Genomic DNA, 22156 nt, shown 5'->3' with positions numbered 1-22156 from the left:
TTTTTTTTAAAAAAATTGCTACTCAAGTCATCGGTTAAAAATCCTCTTTTATATATATATTTATATTTTTTGTAGTTTTTAACTATTTGAAAAAATATCCTGAGAGAAAATACAATAATTTTTATTTAATGTACGGGGACAGTTGGTGGGAAATGGAATAAAGTCTTTGGGATTTGTTACCTTACATGGAAAATGGAATAGTTAATTAGTTTCCTTGTTATAGTATGGAAACAAATAAAATGAGCTGATATTATTACTTGCCTTACTTCTTAGATTTACTTTCTTTATATTAAATTACTTACCTTACTTCTTAGATTTACCTTCTTTATATTATATTACTTACCTTACTTCTTAGATTTGCTTTTTGTCTCAATATTGTTTTTTCCCCCTATAAATTCAACTGTTAAGTTATTATTGTTTACAAGTTACAAAGCAACTATTGTATTGAAGGAGTGCATTTTGGGCTATCAAGTTTTGAGCTAGGTATAATTAATATTATATCTTTGTTTTGTATTTTTTTTTCCTTATATATTGTTATTATTGATATATTTTTATTTTGTAAGTATAATATTTCTATTTCTAGAATCAATCTGATTTTGCAAAAAGAGAAAGAAAGAGCAAGTAATTACTTGTTCTTTAATAAACAAGTAATAACCAATTAGACTTAGTAGTTTTGTTGGTTGGCTAAATGTGGATATTAGTAATTTCGAGGCTTGGAAAACTCTCCGAGCCAGCGTGATTTAGATTGGATAGTTTTAAAATATCTAAGACTGATCGTGAGATTCGTAAGAATGTATTTTTTACCATTAAATACTTTTAGTAAAATTTGGTGTTATGCCATGATAAAGTAGAATTTTATTATTGAATAATGTTATAGACTTATGTTTTCTCTTTCTTTCGAATTATATTACTTAAGTTATGTTGACACTTATTTTATGTTATATTGGAGTTTGACATAAATGTACCATATTAAGCTTTCTTTTTGGGGGGGAATTTTTAATTAATTAGGTTATATTTTTTATTTTAATTTATTTATTTTTGTACTATTAACTTGGTATTTCACATTGCATATTTTCATCTTCACTTACCATTGATAAATTATCTTTTTAAAAAAGATGTATGAATAGTGTTATGAAATTATATTTTAGTATCAACTATTAAGTTCACGTGTTCTTTTAATTTTTACAATTAGTTAAATTGAAAATATTGTTTATTTGAAAAAGATATATCATTTAGTTTTACACAAAATTAGTTACAAATATTTGATTATTAATTTAATATATTTTCAAGAAATAATATGTGTCTTAAATATTTAATCTAATAGCATTCATTAAGGCATGTACTTATCAAATATTAATTCTTAATTTTTGTTAAATACTTTTATTTTTTTAATCAATTCAACTGTGTAATTATATTTATACTATCAATGATATGCTTGTAATTATCCTGTCATTAAATTATGACAAACAAACATGTGTAATTTCAATATTAAGTAATTACTAAGCTATGTGATACGTAACCTCACCAATTTCACTTACCATGTGGCAGCTTTCCAAATAGACACTTCAGTATTTATTCTCCTTATTACATGGAAAAATTTCAGAATAACTAAAATTAAATGAGAAAAAATCAAGATTAGAAAAGAGATAATTGCAATTCTACTCCAATTACTTAGAGGGACTTTTGTGGAGATTGGCAAGTGCAATTAATAAGATAATCCAAAATTCTGTGTATTAATTAAAAAAATATTTTTTTTGGTAATTAGATTTGTCCCCTTCTCTATATATAGATCCCAAATCTATTTTCTTCTCTCATAAATTTATTTATGATTGATTTAAGATTTTAGAAAAAAGAGAAAAAGATGTGTGGAACAGATGGTTGCCTTGTCAAGTGTTCTTTAGTCCCTTGTGCAACTCCAGAAAATGATATGAAGGATACTTCTACCACTATTAATCTAGACCAGTGAGTATTCTCTTACACTTTTAATTCATTTTTCATTAGAATGTTTCATATAAGTTATACGCTTATGGTCTTGGTCAATCTTCCTGATTCAATTTTGATATATGAAATCACCAATTTTAATTTATTCAATGTTGAGTGCTTTATTATGTTTCTAGAGATTAGGTCAATTTTCATTAAAAAAAAGTAGAAATGTTACAAATTGCTCAATTCTTTGTTGGAATATTAATTTGGGATTTGATTTTTGTTGTGTGTGTAAAGTGGTGATCCAACAATGTATGAGTCATATTGGAGAAAAATGGGGAACAAGTGTGACATAACATTCAATGGTGATGATTCATTGAGTTATTTTGCTAATGGTAAGAGCTTGTGTTGGTTCTTGGAGTCAAAACTAGAGGAACAAATTAAGAGGCTGCACAATGTAGTTGAAAATGCAATTGTGGATGATTATTATATTGTTGTTGGCACTGGATCAAGCCAGCTTATGCAGGCTGCACTTTATGCTCTTTCTCCTACTGATCAACTTGAGCCTATCAGTGTAGTTTCAGCTACACCTTTTTATTCGGTACGCGTTTATATGATATATTTTTTATTTAAATTGTGATGGATGTCCTAGCCTATGGTTGATAAAATTAGTGGTCAAAAGTTAAAATTTATTAAAAGGCGCTATATATTAAGGTTTTAAGACTCAACAAGGCTAATGATTCTTTTTTACTTTAGATATTATTTTAACATGTCTAATGCATGTTGATCAATCTCTAATTAACCTATTTAAAGTCAACGAAACAAGGTGTTTAATAATGTTTCACTTATGTTAACATACCATGTTTCTTGCTGAGACAATGTTGGTTACTTACATTGTATTCTAAAGAAACTTATAATATAGAACATGGTTCATGCAAAGATTTGCAATACATATTAAAAATATTAGTGCTTGTTCTTTATTAATTAGTCACATGGTTCTTGGTACATATTAGATCCATTAATTATAACATGAATCATAATTCGTTCTTATAATTGCAATAATCACTAGGCTACACCCTTAAATATAACATGATATATAATTCTTGGAACACATCATGTGACTTAGTTTGTCTACTTTAAAAGTGACATTTCTTGATTAATTACAGAGTAATTGTCTTTTTGCAGTCATATCCAGAAGTGACTGACTTTGTGAAGTCAGGGCTACACAAATGGGCAGGAGATGCAAGAACTTTTGAGAAAAATGGACCTTTTATTGAGTTCATTACATCTCCAAATAATCCTGATGGGGTTGTTAGAGAGCCTGTAGTTAATGGTAATCAAGGAAAATTAATCTATGATTTAGCTTATTATTGGCCACAATACACTGCTATTACCTCACCTGCCAACCATGATGTTATGCTTTTCACTATTTCCAAATGCACTGGCCATGCTGGTTCTAGAATTGGGTAAGTTTTTCAAACATTAATTACAAGTGAAGTCACAATCACAAAATCAAGCACATCAACAACTACTTTTAGTTTCAAAGTATCAGTGACTAATTCTACAACTCAAACTTATAGAAGTCTACAAATTTCAATTTCTCACACATTATAATTTGATTTACATGCAGTTGGGCACTTGTTAAGGACAAAGAGGTGGCAAAGAAGATGACAAAGTTCATAGAGATTAGTACAATTGGTGTATCTAAAGAAGCTCAACTTAGAGCTGCTAAGATTCTTGAAGTGGTCTCTGATAGTTGTTTGGATCCCAAAATGGAAAATTTCTTTGAATATAGTCAGTCTCTTATGAGTGACAGGTGGAAGAGGTTAAGACAAGTTGTTATGGACAATAACTTTTTTGTCCTCCAGAAATACCCTTTTCAATATTGCCTTTTCACAAAAGACTTTTGTGAATCACACCCTGGTAATAACAAAAATATTACAATGTTATGTCAAATTTAAGATTACAAGCTATGATGTTATCGATATATATTTGAAAAAAGTTTTCCTTTCTTTTGAATTTGAAATTCATATTATATTTTGAAACAGCATTTGCATGGCTTATTTGCAAAGGAGGTGAAGAGGAGGATTGTCAAAAGCTTCTTAAAGAGCACAAGATTCATACAAGGAGTGGAAGAAGATTTGGAAGTGATTTAAGAAATGTTAGGATAAGTATGTTGAGTAGAGATGAAGACTTCAACATCTTTCTGAAGAGGCTTACGACTATTCGGGGACCTACAAATGAAAATTAAGACATATTTATGCATGAAATATTACTTAGTTAAATTTATATAATATCAGTTTTTAGAAAAATATTCTAGCTATAAGTGGGTAATAATTAGACTTTATAATGTCATTTTCTATTTGCAACAATTAAACTTTGATTTTGGATGTGTTGAAGAGTAGAATATTTTCTTGAATTGATGGAACTTGGTTGATTAATGCCAAAAAGAGTTTCCAAAATAGAAAAGGGCCGATAATAGTACTTTTTGGTCTCACGTTCTTTTGATTTTTATGATGTTAGATTAAGAAATATCTAATCTTCAATTAATTTAAATGTGTTGAAGTATGATATATTTGGATTATTTTTTAGAATTGTATTATTGTCAAATATGAAGTAACAATACAAACTCAACATGATATATTGATAATTAAGTAATATGACTAATTAAAAATTAGATGTATTTAATTAGTCAGATATCATAAGGAAGGATCAAAATAAATTCAATTTATTACTAATGATATAGGAGAAAAAGAAAAACTTAAACTATGGGTGTGAACAAAATTTTCAAACACCCACCTTAGTGGAGGACATTAAATGTGCAATAAAATATTATAAAAAGCAGGCCTAAATCACTTTAGTGGACATTAAATGTGCAACAGAATATTGATCATTGAAGTGTATATATATATATATATATATATATATATATATATATATAATAACACCTATTAATTTTATCTCAAAAAAAAAAAAAAAAAAAAAAAATATATATATATATATATAGAAATTAAGAAGTATTTATATAAAATTTACATAGAGTACCCAATGAATAAATGATTTGACTGATCCATTGGCTTTTGGGTGAGTGCCGAAGGCTCTCTTAATGTTGTTGATCCTGAGTTCGAATCTCACTGTTAAGATAGATCTGCCACTGATAAGCCTTGTAGAGTTGAAGTGAATGTTCAACTAATTAAAAAAAAAATTTAACTGGGCAAATATTAATGTGGTGTAATGATTGATAAGACTAATGCATAGGTAATAAATAATAAAATAAAACCTAGTAAATTTCCCCACATCATGATATTGCAGATGGAGATGCATCGTATTTTGCTGGTGCAGAGAAGAAGGATGATAGGTGGGTTCATGCGGCCTATGTTGTTCGGATTCTTTAAAAATGTCAAAGGGTGTGTGTCAGATTTTGCAAAAGTAATTTGTTTTTTGAGAATTTGACACGGATGCGGCATTAAAAGTGAAGAATTTGTGAAACTTAGGACGCAGCCTGAAATGCTTGTTATTTATCTTCTTTTTGGCATGTTGTTGTTCTTGTTATTTGTGTGCAAAATTTGATGGAATTTAGGCATTCCCACTCTGGACGAATTTATGAACAAGGTTGAACTTTTTGACTTCTCTGCTTAGTTTCAATTCTATGTTACCCGGACTCTCCAAAAATGTTGTCACACCCGTCGAATCTTCCAAAAAATGCACTACTTATAAAGGATTCGACACAAACCTATCTGGCATTTATATTAAAAGTTTTTTATTTGTCGAAATCTGGAGTCCTTACTCAATTGACTGATGGCTGTAATGGAGTCTTTACTCAATTTACTAACACCAGATTTCATGTAATTTTTCTTTTAGTTAAAAATTGTAAAGCATTCCAAAAACATTCTGAACCATCTCATGCATTCTAAAACCTCGAGCATAATTATGTTCCACAAACATATTATTTTCATTGACCAAAATAAAAAATATTAAATCTATCATTACTCTCGGTTTCTCCATGAACTACATCAGAATAATTGCATGTGATGTAAGTTTGACTTTCAATTTGATTGTTGGTATCAAAGAGAACCAACCTTCTATAAAATATTAATGAAACATAATTGACCTCTTTATTTAGGTATTTTTTAGTTTCTGTTTGGATGTTGGGTCGTTATGTTGCTACCACTTTTGCCGACATTTTAATTGTATGTTGGATGAGTTAGTTTTACTTCACTTCGATTAATTTTAATTTTATTTATTGATTGGGGAGTCAAAATTCAAATAGGGAAATTCAATAAAAAAAAAAGATTTTGTCAAGAAGATTAACAATTTAAAAGCAAAAAAATCATTTTTATTCTATTTACATAATATATCTTTTAGTGAAGATGTTAGCACTTGATGCTACCTGCTCCTTTTTATTTGCTATCTCTCACTAGCATGGATATTAAGTATTAAGTAGAGTTATTTTGCTAATGATAGGTGCTTGTGCTGAATCTTGGAGTAAAAAATATAGGAAGAAATTAAGAGGCTGCACAATATGGTTGGGGATGTAGTAACGAAATCAGAAATTTAATTTAAGGTGTTCAAGATATATGTATGAAAACTTGCAATCTATGTACTTCGTATAATTTTTGTTTTTTGTATATATAGTATAATTTTTTGACAAAGGATGTCCGACTGACCACCCTAGCTATATATTGCTAAGCCGGACCGTCATTATATTGTTGTTGCACAAGATCCAACCTGCACTTCATGATAAATTTGAGCCCATCAATGTAGTTTAAGTTGTACCTTTTTATTCATTATGCATTTACAAATAAAAGAATTTTAGTATGGATATTTTTATTTAAATTGTGATGGATATACTATACTCAATTAAATTAGTGGTCTGAAGTTAAATTTTATTTAAAAAACGCCTTTCAAAAATAATTTGATATCTATATATTTTTAAAAGTTTCTAGACTCAGTAGACTACTAATTCCTTTTGACTAATGTTGATCAATTTCTAATTAACTTATTAAAAGTCATGAAACATGGTGCTTAATAATGCTTTGATTATGTAAACATAACATGTCTCTCGCTGAGACAATGTTTGTTACTTACATTGTATCATAAATAAATATATAGTGCTTGTTCTTTAATAATTAATCACATGGTTCTTCGTACATGCTAGATCCATTAATTATAACATGAATCACATTCGAAATACTTTCCTCACTAATATATGGACCTTAATACACATATACAAATTAAAAATCTTGAATTCGATTTATACATATACAAAGAATAATTCGGATCTCATTTTAATTTTTTTTTGGGGTGTTACAATAAAGCATGCTTGAGACTTCAAGAAAAATAATATATTGATGTTGTGTTGCTAGGATCTAGAATGTCGTTACAAAAGAGTGAAGTAAATTATATATAACTTACAATGGTGGGATACCAACCAATAAGAAAGCTCTGGTTGATCCCTAAGCACTTTGGCAAATGACCACAGTCATGTGGAAATGTTATTAGTGATGTCAACTAATATTCCTAGTTTCCTACAATGTTTCAAAAGTTCTTTTTACTTTCTTAAATTTTATGTCAAATCAAAATAGAATAAGTAAATTAAATTGGATAGAGTATTGTATGTTAACAGGTGAAATGTTGATCAATCTCTAATTAGCCTATTAAAGAGTCAAGGACTCAAGGATACTTCTTCACTTTTGTTAACATGCCATGTCTCTCTCTGGGACAATGTTGGTTACCTACATTGTATCCTGAAGAAACATTTAGGAACATGGTTCATGCTAAGATTTGTGCTTGTTTCTTTATTAATTAATCACATGATTCTTGGTATATGCAGATCCATTAGTTATAACATGAATCATAATTATTTTTCTTGTATGTGCGGTGTCAAAGTTGACTTGCCTTCTATCTCTATTGATTTTTAAACATATGGAATAGAATTATTATTAGTTATAATTAAAGAAAGCTCACTTAGACTAATTAAGTCACATAACGTGTTCTACGAACTATAATTCATGTTGCTGTAACATCCCGCCTTAGAAAGAGCTAATTTGGAAAGAGTTAAATCTGAAATTTTACAAGTTATGCTTAAGTTGTGAGTTTTGGGTCAACTTCAAACGACCATAACTTTCCGTACAAGATGAATTAGGTGACCCATCAGATACCAAATGAAAGGTCTTGGAATCCTCTTTCCAACGTCACCAAGTTTGCTAAATTTCGAGCTCGTATGAAGGAGATATACTCGTTTGAAGTTAGCCTGTCCAGTTAAGGAAAGTTACCCGAAAATATGAGAGGTATTTTGGTCTTTTCCTTACCCAATCAGATTAAAACGATTTTTAGTAATATTTTTGGGTCAAATCTGACTTGGGTCAGTTTTCATAAATCCAAATACGCTTAGGGTTTTGAGAGGAGTTCAAGAAGAGGAGAAAAAGAGAAAAGTTCAAGGTGTTCGTCAAGCAAAGAGGGTAAGGTTGCGATGTTGATTGGGGACATGGACATAGCAAGGCTGATGATCCATGTACAACATGTTGAGGAAGATAATTAAGCCGGGGGATATAGAAGAGTTCCGAAACAAGAAGGCTAAGACAACATGAAATGAGTATGGGAAGCAGAAGAGTAATGCAAACCGATATTCTTTTCAACACAAACCAAATAGACCTTCTCCATCATCTGCTAGTGCATATACACCAAGGAACAAACGTGAGTTCAAGAATCAGAATTCGCAGAACTTCAGAGCTAGACCTGCTCAGTCTCAAGGTAGTGTGGCACAAGGAGGTAATGGGACTCCTACATGTGCTAAGTGTGGTAGGAACCACTCAGGGATGTGTCATGATGGCTCCACTGGTTTCTTCAAGTGTGATCAGAATGGTCACTTAATAAGAGAGTACCCTAAGAATATGCAATGTAATGGCAATGGGGGGGGGGGATGGAGCCCAATCTTCTTTAGTGGCTCCGCCAGACAGAGGTGCACCTAGATGAGCTACTTCAGGGACAAGTGGAGGAGCAAACCGACTGTATGCTATCACCAGTAGCCAAGAGCAAGATAATTTACCTGATGTTGTCATTGGTATGATCAAAGTTTTTACTTTTGATGTTTATGCTTTACTAGACCCAGGTGCGAGTATATCTTTTGTGACTCCATATATAGCTATGAGGTTCGATATTATTCCCGAACAACTTCTTGAGCCCTTTAGTGTTTCCATGCCTATTGGTGAGTCTATTCTAGCTAAGAAAGTTTATCGTGATTATACCATTTCCATCAACACAAGGACATTATGGATGACTTAGTCGAGTTAGACATGGTAGATTTTGATGTCATTCTAGGTATGGACTGGCTTCATGCTTGTTATGCCTCAGTCGATTGTAGAACTCGAGTAGTTAAGTTCCAGTTTCCTAATGAGCCAGTTATAGAATGGAGGAGTAGTTAAACAGTGCATAAGGGTCATTTTATTTCGTACCTTAAGGCGAGAAAGTTAGGTTCTAAGGGGTGCATCTATCACTTAGTCCGAGTTAATGACTAGTGTTAAGTCACCACCTATTCAGTCAGTTCCAGTTGTGAGTGAGTTTCTAGAGGTCTTTCCAGATGATCTTCCTGGAGTCCCTCCTGAGAGAAATAGACTTTGGTATAGATATTCTTCATGATACTTATCCTATCTCTATTTCTCCATATAGATTTGCTCCAGCTGAGTTGAAAGAGTTAAAATAATAGTTGAAAGACCTTCTTGAGAAAAGTTTCATTCGACCAAGTGTCTCACCTTGGGGGAACTCCGGTCTTATTTGTGAGGAAGAAAGATGGTTCACTTAGGATGTGTATAGATTACCGCCAATTGACAAGGTTACTATCAAGAATAAGTATCCTTGTTTTTTAAAGATAGACCTCAGATTTGGCTATCATCAATTGAGAGTAAGAGAAAGTGACATCCCTAAGACAACATTCAGGACCCATTATGGTCATTATGAGTTCCTAGTCATGCCTTTTGGTTTGACTAATGGTCCTGCAATGTTCATAGACCTTATGAACATAGTCTTTAAGCCATATCTGGATATGCTTGTTATTGTGTTCATTGATGATATTCTAATTTATTCGAGGAATGAGGAAGATCATGCTAGTCATCTCAGAGTAGTTCTTCAAACTCTCAAGGATAGAGAGTTGTATGCTAAATTCTCTAAGTGTGAATTTTGATTTAAGTCTATGGCATTCTTAGTTTCAGGTGATGGGATTCGAGTTGAAACTCAAAAGATAGAGACAGTGCAGAACTGGACTAGACCCACATCTCCAACTTATATTAGGAGTTTCTTGGGATTGGATGACTATTATAGGAGGTTTGTCAAGAGGTTTTCATCTATTTCATCCCCATTGACTAAGTTGACTTAGAAGACAATAAAGTTTTAATGGTCGGAAGCTTGTGAGAAGAGCTTTGAAGAATTGAAAGTTGGGTTGACTACTACCCCAATGTTCACCTTACCAGAGGATACACGAGGTTTTGTTGTGTATTAATGCCATTAGGCAAGATAGCTTATGCCTCCAGACAACTTAAGATTCATGAGAGGAATTACCCAACCCATGATCTAGAGTTGGCTGATGTAGTATTTGCTTTGAAAATATGACGTCACTATCTTTATGGTGTTCATGTGGATGTGTTCACCGATCACAAGAGTTTTCAGTATGTATTCAGTCAGAAAGAGCTTAATCTCAGACAGAGAAGGTTGTTGGAGTTACTCAAGGAATATGACATTAGTATTCTCTATCACCCAAGTAAGGCTAATGTTGTTGCTGATGCTGTAAGCAAATTGTCTATGGGTAGTACGACCCATTTTGAGGAAGACAAGAGAGAGTTAGTAAAAGATGTGCATAGACTTGCACGATTGGGAGTCCAGTTAATGGATTCTAATGAAGGAGGAGTATTGGTGATGAATGGGGCTGAATCATCGCTAGTGTTCGAAGTGAAAGAGAAATAAGACCAAGAACCTATTTTGCTTGAATTGAAGGCAAATGTTCATAAGCAGTAAGCAAATTGTCTATGGGTAGTACGACCCATTTTGAGGAAGACAAGAGAGAGTTAGTAAAAGATGTGCATAGACTTGCACGATTGGGAGTCCAGTTAATGGATTCTAATGAAGGAGGAGTATTGGTGATGAATGGGGCTGAATCATCGCTAGTGTTCGAAGTGAAAGAGAAATAAGACCAAGAACCTATTTTGCTTGAATTGAAGGCAAATGTTCATAAGCAGAAAGTGATGGCTTTTGAACAAGAGGGGGATCGTGTATTGAGGTATCAAGGTAGATTGTGTGTAGCTAAGGGTGGATGAACTTCAAGAGAGGATCATGGAGGAAGCTTATAGCTCCAGATATTCTATCCATCCGGGTTTCACAAAGATGTATCTTGACTTGAGAGAAGTCTATTGGTGGAGTAGTATGAAGATGAGTATTATAGAGTTCATTGCTAAGTGCCCGAATTGCCAACAAGTCTAGGTAGAACACCAGAGGCCTGGTGGTATGGCTCAGAACATATAACTTCTGGAATGGAAGTGAGAGGTGATCAATATGGATTACTGGTTTACCGTGGTCTCGCAGGCAACATGATTCGATTTGGGTGATTATAGACCGAATGACTAAATCAGACCATTTCTTATCGGTAAAGACTACAACTTTAGAGGATATATTGAGGGTGTGTGTGATCAATTTCAAGGGTAATTGGGATGATCACTTACCTCTCATCGAATTTGCTTGCAATTAGTTATCACTCGAGCATCCAGATGGCTCCTTATGAGGCCCTTTATGGAAGAAGATGTAGATCTCTTATTTGATGGTTTGATGTTGGTAAAGTTGGGTTGATAGGACTAGACTTAGTTCATCAAGCTATGGAGAAAGTGAAGATCATTCAAGAAAGGTTGAAAACAACGCAAAGTCATCAAAAATCATATATTGATGTTAGGAGAAGAGACTTAGAGTTTGAGGTGAACGATTGGATTTATTTGAAGGTTTCACCCATGACGGGTGTTATGAGATTTGGTAAGAAGGGGAAGCTCAGTCCCCGGTATATTGGTCCTTACAGGATATCCAAGAGGATTGGCAATGTAGCTTATGAGTTGGAACTACCGCACGAGTTAGCAGCGGCCCATCCGATATTTCACATTTCAATGTTAAAGAAGTATATGGGCGATCCTTCACTTATTATACCGGCTGAAAATATTGGTATTAAGGACAACCTATCTTATGAGGAGATTCCCGTTCAGATTTTGGATCGTCAGGTTTGCAAGTTGAGAACCAAGGTGGTAGCATCAGTTAAGGTCTTATGGAGGTATCAGTTTGTTGAGAAAACTACTTGGGAGACTGAGGAGGATATGAAGAAGAGATACCCACATCTCTTTACTCTCGGAGAAGCTTCAAATCAAGGTACTAATTCTTTTCTTAGTACTTTTTAAGTTGACGTGTTGTGTTATATATTGCATATTGGGTGTTTCTTAGTACTCTTTAAGTTGATGTGTTGTGTTATATATTGCATATTGGGTGTTTGAGTTGGGTGTAAATGTTTGCACCCTCATTTCTACTTAGAGTAATCTCATTCGGAGATGAATGTTCCTAAGGGGGAAATATTGTAACATCCCGCCTTAGAAAGAGCTAAAAATAGAAAGAACTAATTTGGAAAGAGCCAAATCTGAAATTTTACAAGTTATGCTTAAGTTGTGAGTTTTGGGTCAACTTCAAATGACCATAACTTTCAGTACATGATGATTTAGGTGGACCATAAGATATCAAATGAAAGGTCTTGGAATCCTCTTTCCAACACCACCGAATTTGCTAAATTTCGAGCTCGTGTGATGGAGATATGCCCGTTTGAAGTTAGCCTATCCGGTTAAGAAAAGTTACCCGAAAATATGAGGGGCATTTTGGTCTTTTCCTTGTCCAATCAGATTAAAATGATTTTTAGTAATATTTTGGGGTCAAATCTGATTTGGGTCACTTTTTATAAATCCAAATACGCTTAGGGTTTTGAGAGGAGTTCAAGAAGAAGAGAAATGGAGAAAAGATCAAGGCGTTCGTCAAGATTCTTGAGTTTTGTTGCGGGATTTCTCCCAAGGTTCGATCCCTAAGTGGTATGTAAGCTTTCATAGTGTTACATTTGTTCACCCACACACCAATTTACATATTCGAATCCATCCATAAAGATTGATAAAGTTGAGTTCTTGATGAGTTTCTTGAAGTTTGTGATCTATTCTTTAAGTATGAGGTTTTGTTGAGTTCTTGCGATGAGAATCTTGGGTTTGAGTATTGTTCTTGAGTAATTTAGAGTGTATTTCATTGTAATTATGTTGGTTCTGAGAATCTAGAAGATTTTGAGGGAAATTGTTCGATTCTAAAAGAGTTAAACATGAAAATAAAGCAAGAAAATTCTTCAAGAACCTGGGAAAGGGGTGGGGCGCCGCATCACTTAGTGAGCCCAAAGCAAGTGTCTGTAGGTAGGGCTCTGGGGTGCCGTGCCACTCAGTGCTCCCCAACCCACCTGCTTTATTTTAGGGGCTGGTGCCCCACGCCACTCAGGGGTCGCCAGGTCCCCTACCCTTCCGTCCTTTTTTCCATTTGAGTTCCCTCGAATCGTACCTATGTTTTCTACTTGATATGCATACTCTAAAATACATCTAAACATAGAGAGATCATTCATAACATGAATCATAACCCTTGAATTCATAATTCAAATTCAAGGTAGAGATAAGAGTCAAGTCTTGAGAGTTCTTCGAGTCATTTTAAGAAGTCTTTTTACAATCTTTTAAAACTTGTTTTAAGACTTGAGCATTTGAGTTTGAGGAAGAATAGAGATGAGTTTATTTTGTTTAAAATGATATATGGGAACTAAGTATTCAAAAGAGTAAATGTTTTTACATTTAAGATGAAAGGAGATACCGATTTCCAAAAGAGTTCATGAGGAGTTTTGAGTACTATCTATTTTTAGAGAAATCTTTTGAGTAATAATCTCAAAGTTGAGGATAAGGAAATTCTTTTTTAAAAAAAACATATGAGCTAAGTTATATTTTGGGAGTAGTATTGAGCACCGATATGGGGGAGAGTTATACAACTCACAGCCCCCATAAACCATGTAGCTAACGTGGTAGAAAGGGTCATACTTTTTAGATGATTCCTTATTGCCTTTTAATCATAGCTTAGTGGATCCACTTAGTTGAGGAGTTCTATACCCCAGCAAGGTATAAGACAGTTCTGGCAGCGTGTCGAGACGTTGTATCATCACATAGCTCATAGTGATGGTTGTCGTTAGAGAATCTCCCAAACAGAGTTTATTTTGTTATTTTACATACAAACAGATTTATATTGTATTTTCCAATACATCTAGTTGCTACCTACTGTTTTAAAAGGTTTTCTTTATATTGCATTTATTGTTATTGCTTTATATTGAAATGAGTTGAGGTTGAGTCGCGTTGAGACGAGGTAAGTTGTTTTCTTCAGTTCCAGTTCAAGCTTATGTCATGTTTTAGATTTCCCCTTGCATGCTCGTACATTCAATGTACTGACGCCATTTGTACTGCATCTTTCATTGTGCAGAGGTAACCAAGATCATCAACCAGCGCTTTGTTGATCTAGTCGAGTTCCAGAGTTGTATGGTGAGCCTCCTTACTTCTAGAGGATCCCTTTTTTATGTATTATCATTACAATTTTATTAGTATGATCGGGGGTCTTGTCCCGCTATCCCTCATAGTATTCATAGATAGATAGACAATAGTAGTTCACGAGTTTTATTCATTTCTATTATTTATGTTGAAACTTGAGTTGCCTCGTTGGCTAGTTGAACGCTTATTTCTAAACATTCTGAGTTTAAGTATTTTGATACCTTTGAGTTAAAGTGTTCTTTAAAATTCTTTTATTGTTGAGTAAGTTTTTCGCTGAGTATTGAGTTAGGCCAAGGGTTCGCTTGGGGCCAGCAATGGCTCTCGAGTGTCAGTCGCATCCAGAGTGTAGGCTCGGTGCGTGATAGTTGCACTTAGGGCAATTTAATGATCAATGAAGTGAATTGACAATCATGAGATCCCGAATTTAAATTCCAAAAAAGGAAAAAATATACTCCACCTATTCAAATCTTGATAGGGATCGACGGCAAGTTAACCCTAACACCACATTTATAAGAAAAATAATTATGATTCATGTAGATATTAATATTTTTTCAAATTTTTAGTCCATGATGTTCTTTAAAAATGTGTTCTATTAAATTTAAAAATTAATTAAATTGAAATATTAGTGATATCAAAAAATATATATCAATTACTTTTTACAATATTAGTTACAAATATTTGATTATATATTAATATATGTTTAGCAGGAAATAATATGTATCTGAAATACCTAATTTAATATCATTCATAAAGGCACATACTTATCAATTATAAACTTTTAACTTTTATGATTAAATTTTATTTTTAAATTAATTTAACTGTGTTATTACACTGTGTAAGTATTATATTGCGTAATGACTAAGCTATGTAATACCTACCTTAATAACTACATTTAAAAATAGATAATTGCATTCATTAAGAGAACCCATTTAATAATCTAGTCCAATTACTTAAGAGATTTCTTGTGCAACCAAACAATACACTTATAATTATATTGTAATTATATTATGACAAATAAACATGTGTAAGTAATATAATGCATGGCTGAGCTATGTAATAAATACCTTAATAACTACATTTAAAAATAGATATTGGGAGAACCCATTTAAAAATCTAGTCAAATTACTTAGAAAGACTTTGGTGGGTACTGACAAGTGCAATTAATAAGAAAATCTAGTCAAAATTCTGCATATTAGTTAAAAATAAATAAATTATGGCAATTAGACTTGTCTCGTTCCCTATTTATAGACCCCAAATCTATCTTCTTCTCCTATAAATTTATTTGTGATTGATTTAAGATTTCACAAAAAAAGAGAAAAAGATGTATGGAACAGATGGCTGCCTTGTCGAGTGTTCTTCAGTCCCTTGTGCAACTCCAGAAAATGACACTAAGGACACTTCCACCACTATTAATCTAGATCAGTGAGTATTCTTTTACAATTTTAATTCATTTTTCGTTAGAATGTTTCATATAAGTTTTACACTCATGATCTTGGTCAATCCTCCTGATTCAATTTTTTATATATGAAATCACCAATTTCGATTTATTCACTGTTGAGTGCTTTATTATGGTTCTAGAGATTAGATCTATTTTCATAAAATATTTGAAATGTTACGAATTGCTCAATTCTTTGTTGGAATACTAATTTGGGATTTGATTTTGTCGTGTGTGTATAGTGGTGATCCAACAATGTATGAGTCATATTGGAGAAAAATGGAGAACAAGTGTGACATAACATTCAATGGTGATGATTCATTGAGTTATTTTGCTAATGGTAAGAGCTTGTGTTGGTTCTTGGAGTCAAAATTAGAAGAACAAATTAAGAGGCTGCACAATGTAGTTGGAAATGCAATTGTGGATGATCATTATACTATTGTTGGCACTGGATCAAGCCAGCTTATGCAGGCTGCACTTTATGCTCTTTCTCCTATTGATCAACTTGAGCCAATCAATGTAGTTTCAGCTACACCTTTTTATTCGGTACGTGTTTATACGATATATTTTTATTTATTTAAATTGAGATGTATGTCCTAGCCTATGGTTGATAAAATTAGTGATCTAAAATTAAAAGTTATTAAAAGGCGTTATATATTAAGGTTTTAAGACTCAACAAGGTTAATGATTCCTTTTGACTTTAGATACTATTTTAATATGTCTAATGTTGATTAATCTCTACTTACCCTATTAAAAGTCAACAAAACATTGTTGGTTACTTACATGTTTAATAATGTTTCACTTATGTTAACATACCATGTTTCTCGTTGAGACAATATTGGTTAATTATAACATGAGTCATAATTTTTTTTGATAATTGCAGTAATCACCAGGCCACACCTTTAAATACAACACAATATATAATTCTTGGAACACATCATGCGACTTAGTTAGTCTACTTAAAAGTGACATTTCTTGATTAATTACTAAGTAATTGTCTTTTTGCAGGCATATCCAGAAGTGACTGATTTTGTGAGGTCAGGACTACACAAATGGGCAGGAGATGCAAGAACTTATGAGAAAAAAGGAGTATATATTGAGTTCATTACATCTCCAAATAATCCTGATGGGGTTATTAGAGAGCCTGTAGTTAATGGAGATCAAGGAAAATTAATTTATGATTTAGCTTATTATTGGCCACAGTACACTGCTATTACCTCACCTGCCAACCATAATGTTATGCTCTTCACTATTTCCAAATGCACTGGCCATGCTGGTTCCAGAATTGGGTAAGTTTTTCAAACATTAATTACAAGTCTATAGATTACTTAGAGACAATATTATCATTGTTCCTACGGTCCCCTTTCGATATAAACTTTTAGAAGTATACAAATTTCAATTTATCACTTATTATAATTTGATTTACATGCAGTTGGGCACTTGTTAAGGACAAAGAGGTGGCAAGAAAGATGACAAAGTTCATGGAGATTAGCACAATTGGTGTATCAAAAGAAGCTCAACTTAGAGCTGCTAAGATTCTTGAAGTGATCTCTGAAAGATGTTTGGATCCCAATATGGAAAATTTCTTTGAATATAGTCAGTCTCTTATGACTGACAGGTGGCAGAGGCTAAGACAAGTTGTTATGGCTAATGGCCTTTTTTTCCTCCAGAAATACCCTCTTGAATATTGCCTCTTCACAAAAGACTTTTGTGAATCACACCCTGGTAATTACAAAAGATTACAACGTAACATTTTATTTTTAGTCTGTTTAAAAATTAACGTAACTTCACAAAAAAATACAATGTTATGTCACGTTTGAGATTATAAGCTATGATATTATCAATATATATTTGAAAAAAGTTTTCTTTTCTTTTGAAATTCATATTTTTTTTTGAAACAGCATTTGCATGGCTAATTTGCAAAGGAGGTGAAGAGGAGGATTGTGAAAAGCTTCTTAAAGAACACAAGATTCATACAAGGAGTGGAAGAAGATTTGGAAGTGATTCAAGAAGTGTTAGGATAAGTATGTTGAGTAGAGATGAAGACTTCAACATTTTTCTACAGAGGCTTATGGCTATTCAAGGACCTACAAATGGAAATTAAGATATATTTATGCATGAAATATTACTTAGTTAAATTTATATAATATCAGTTTTTTTTAGCAAAATATTCTAGCAATAAGTGGGTAATAGTTAGACTTTATATTGTGATTTTCTTTTTGCAGCAATGAATCTTTGATTTTGGATAGAATATTTTCTTGAATTGATAGAACTTGGTTGAATAATGCCAAAAAGAGTTTCCAAAATAAAAAAGGGCCGTTAATAGTATTTTTTTGGTCTCATGTTCTTTTGATCTTTATGATAATAGATTGAGAAATATCTAATTTTCACTTAATTTAAGTGTGTTGAAGTATGATATATTTGGATTATATTATTTTTTAGAATTGTGTTATTGTCAAATATGAAGTAACAATACAAACTCAACATGATATATTGATAATTAAGTAATATAACAAATTAAAAATTTAATGTATGTAATCAGATATCATAAGGAAGGATCAAAAGTAAAAACAATTTATTACTAATAATATAGGAGAAAAAGAAAAACTAAAACTATGGGTGTGAACAAAATTTTCAAACACTCACTTTAGTGGAGGACATTAAATGTGCAACAAAATATTGATCATTGAATCACATGGTATATATAATAAAAGAAAGCCTAGTAAATTTCTCCACATCATGATAATGCAGATGGAGATACATTGTATTTTGCTGGTGCAGAGAAGAAGGATGATAGGGTTCTTATGCCTGATTTGGGGTCGCTAACTAGAATATATGACAGGTGGGTTCATGCCCGCTTATGTTGTTTGGATTCTTCTAAAATGTCAATGGGTGTGTAAGAATCTCCAAAAAGTAGTTTTTTTTGGAGAATTCGGCACCGATGCGACATTGAAAGTGAAGAGTTTGTGCAACTTAGGATGCAACCTGAAATGCTTGTCATTTATCGTCTTTTTGGCATGTTGTTGTTCTTGTTTTTTGTGCGCAAAATTTGATGGAATTTAGGTTTCAGGCCTCGTGAGTTGTTTTATTATTTGAAAGGAAGGCAGGTTGACCATGGGGAATGTTGGTGTAATATAAACCACAAATACAAAATATTACAGTTGGAAATAAAATGACAAAAAATGAATAAATGTTTAGGCTGAGACGCGGATATCTCGCTCTCTTTAAGGAGATTCAAGCCCACTACGGCATAATCTACACCGATCCAGCAGTATCACTCTTGACTTGTCCCATCCAGAATACAACAACCCACCAACGTGTATAACTCAAGCAACTCCGGATTAGTTGAAAAGTCCAAAGCTCCACAAAAGTACACCTTCCTTCAGCATATACATATTCTCTTTTGTATATAGTGAATATAGTTGAAGACTTAGAATATTATTCTTTGTCTCAACTCACTCTTTCACTACTACACAGTAAACTATTATTTCACACTTCTCATCTTTTTTGGCTAACACTCTATCTCATATTTTCTTGGGACACTTCACAAAGGAAGAAACACCACTATTTATAGGTGAAGAAGTCTTCCATTTAATCATGGGTAGATGAGGGGTAGCAGTGTGGGTAGATACATGTGATAGATGTTACATAAGTTACAAGACACTAATGTTCATATGAGTTACAAGAAAACAAGAACTAATGGTCATATAAGTTACAAGAACCAATAGTCATCTTCTACCACAATTTATACCCACTAACATATGCACTTAATATTTTAATAATAAAATGCATATACACAACCCACTCATTTTAATATTAAAATAAGAGAGTTCACCAATTTAGTTGAACGTAGACTATTATGCATAATGAAGGTGTGCTCTGTATTGAACCTTCACTTAATAAAACAATAACATTTACTCCACAGTCAATAGTAATTTCGGACTTGAACTATGCCTACTTAGCGGAAATAAAGTATCATTGATTACACACAATAATCAAGGTGTTGAAATAAGCTTTCTTAGCCAACACATTACAACCTTGTTCTATCCCGGTTTTCATAAGTGTTTTTGAGAACAAGCTCATTCTCATAGAAAGCGGCCGACTTTCACACTCACATAGCTGAAATTTGTCAAGGATGCTCCTATAATTTGACATCCCACTCATACGAGATACATACTTTCATTAAGAGTTCAAGACTCATCCTCCAGAAATCATTATAGGATAAATGCACTCACATCATATGGAATGAATATAGTTAAGAATAGTGCATTTCACAACAAGTCATCATATGATTCGTTCTTCCCATTGAACCTCGTTATAGGATCTCTAGTCCAATATGACTCAGAATTTTTTAGCTTCAATTTCACCTCCCCCCCCCTCGATGTGCTTCAAACTCTTTATCTTGCCAAGACCTTAGTTTATCAAATTTGCAAGATTATCACAAATTTGAACACAATTAATATTGATGGTATACCAATGATCAATATGATCTCACAATATTGTGTTTTCTCCTCATGAGTCTAAATTTACCGTTTTAATAACGATCTTGTACTCTACCATTATATTGGTGCCATTAGAAAAATTAATTTCTCAAAATAAAGTGTTTGATATAATAAAATCAATTCACTTTTTCACTTGTTGAAGCTTCATTTTTTTTACTTCAACCTCCCTAATAGAATTAGCAAAAAATAAGTTGCTTTGTCATTCCAAGCATCAAGTTTTCTCATTTGCATCAACAAAACTTTTAAGTATAACATAATACTTTTTCTCATTAAACAAACCACCAAATTTTGTTCCAAGTAAATTTACCTGATTTGCCTGTATATGCTATACTTTATACACAATATCTATATCTGTATTACCTTAAAAGCATGAACTCCTAACTTGAATGTTAAATTACTATAATGTCCCTAACTAATTAGGTTGTGACTTTTTCGATGAGTTGTGACTTTTCTGATAAGTTGTGACTTTTTTGAAGGATTGTGCTTTTTCGATGAGATGTGACTTTTTCAATAAGTTGTGACTTTTCCAAAGGGTTGTGACTTCTCAAAAGGTCATGACTTTTCCGATAAGATACAAAAAATACTTGTTTATACCACCCTTTGTTGACTATAAATAGAGGGGCTTCCTCTCATTTTTTTCTACCACAATTTTTTTTTACTCTTGAGTCTTCTTCTTCTTGCATTTTCAAAAGATTTAGTGTGATTTATTGTCATTGAGTGAGTTCAAATAAGGCTGTAAGTGATGGCTTTTCTCTTAGTATATGTTGATTAATGTCGAGTTGTGAGTGGAAAGAAAGATTTCTTTTTGGTGAAAACAGAAAATGTACATTTTTGTCGGTGTATTACTTGTGCCATTAGTTGTATGACAACTTGGTTATGCCTTTTCTGCAATAATTTTATCATATCAAAATTAAATCAGTTGCTAATAGTGGTCCATTGGTAACTTGCTAAGTGCATGGTTGTGGTGTTAACTCCTCTTTGATGATATGCTTCAATGTTCTACCAACAATAGAATAATTAAGCAAAAAGAGGAGAAATTTTATCTCGAGGATTAGAGAAAGTGTATATATCCTTTCCCTTCACTCAATATTTCTCTGGTGTCTCTACGTTGCTTTTGGTACCTTCACCTTTTCTATTCTTTTTTAACAGTTTGTGAAGTAACACATCATCATTATTATTGTCAAAATGCGGTTGTATTTACCTCCCCTTTTGATAGTGATCTTTGATGTTTGAGTGATCTGCCTTGTTTTTTTTCCTCAGAGTTGTTGACTGATGAACTTCTCGATTGGCACTACCGAAAGACCATCAATTTGCATAATTTATAAATTAGTATGTAATGTACAAATATATTAAGTTAACATGATGTAGTCTAAATTCATTTTTTTAAACAATTTCTCTTGTGATGTAAATATATGCTTCTAAACATCTTTTTCCAAAATTATTAAACTTCTCAAGAGTTATAGAATTGTCACAATTTGTTCTTTTGATGCTCAAGACAAAATAATGACTTTATTTATCAATGTTACTTATGTGATTTAGAATGTTAGGAAGTTCGCTTCAAAAAAGTTATTACTATATATATAACATTGCCCATTTGTTTACTTATTTACTATTTCTTAGTATTATCGTATTTTAGACGAAGAAAAGTTCATATATATATATATATATATATATATATA

General features: G+C 32.4%; 2 protein-coding genes across 2 annotated transcripts; both read left to right on the top strand.

The window, feature by feature from the left end:
* The first annotated feature begins 1861 nt into the window (after window positions 1-1861).
* LOC102592610 (L-tryptophan--pyruvate aminotransferase 1-like) lies at window positions 1862-4174 on the top strand. The gene is made up of 5 exons (XM_006357569.1): window positions 1862-1962; window positions 2221-2524; window positions 3109-3389; window positions 3554-3846; window positions 3972-4174. The coding sequence occupies exons 1-5, from the start codon at window positions 1862-1864 to the stop codon at window positions 4172-4174; spliced, it is 1182 nt and encodes a 393-aa protein (XP_006357631.1).
* Window positions 4175-15861: 11687 nt separating this feature from the next.
* LOC102592266 (L-tryptophan--pyruvate aminotransferase 1-like) lies at window positions 15862-18079 on the top strand. Its single transcript, XM_006357568.1, has 5 exons — window positions 15862-15962; window positions 16218-16521; window positions 16984-17264; window positions 17408-17700; window positions 17877-18079. The coding sequence occupies exons 1-5, from the start codon at window positions 15862-15864 to the stop codon at window positions 18077-18079; spliced, it is 1182 nt and encodes a 393-aa protein (XP_006357630.1).
* The last annotated feature ends 4077 nt before the right edge of the window (window positions 18080-22156 follow it).

Source organism: Solanum tuberosum, unplaced genomic scaffold (genome assembly GCF_000226075.1).
Source record: "Solanum tuberosum cultivar DM 1-3 516 R44 unplaced genomic scaffold, SolTub_3.0 scf00248, whole genome shotgun sequence".
Lineage (NCBI taxonomy): Eukaryota > Viridiplantae > Streptophyta > Magnoliopsida > Solanales > Solanaceae > Solanum > Solanum tuberosum.
This window is presented reverse-complemented; position numbering and strand designations above follow the sequence as displayed.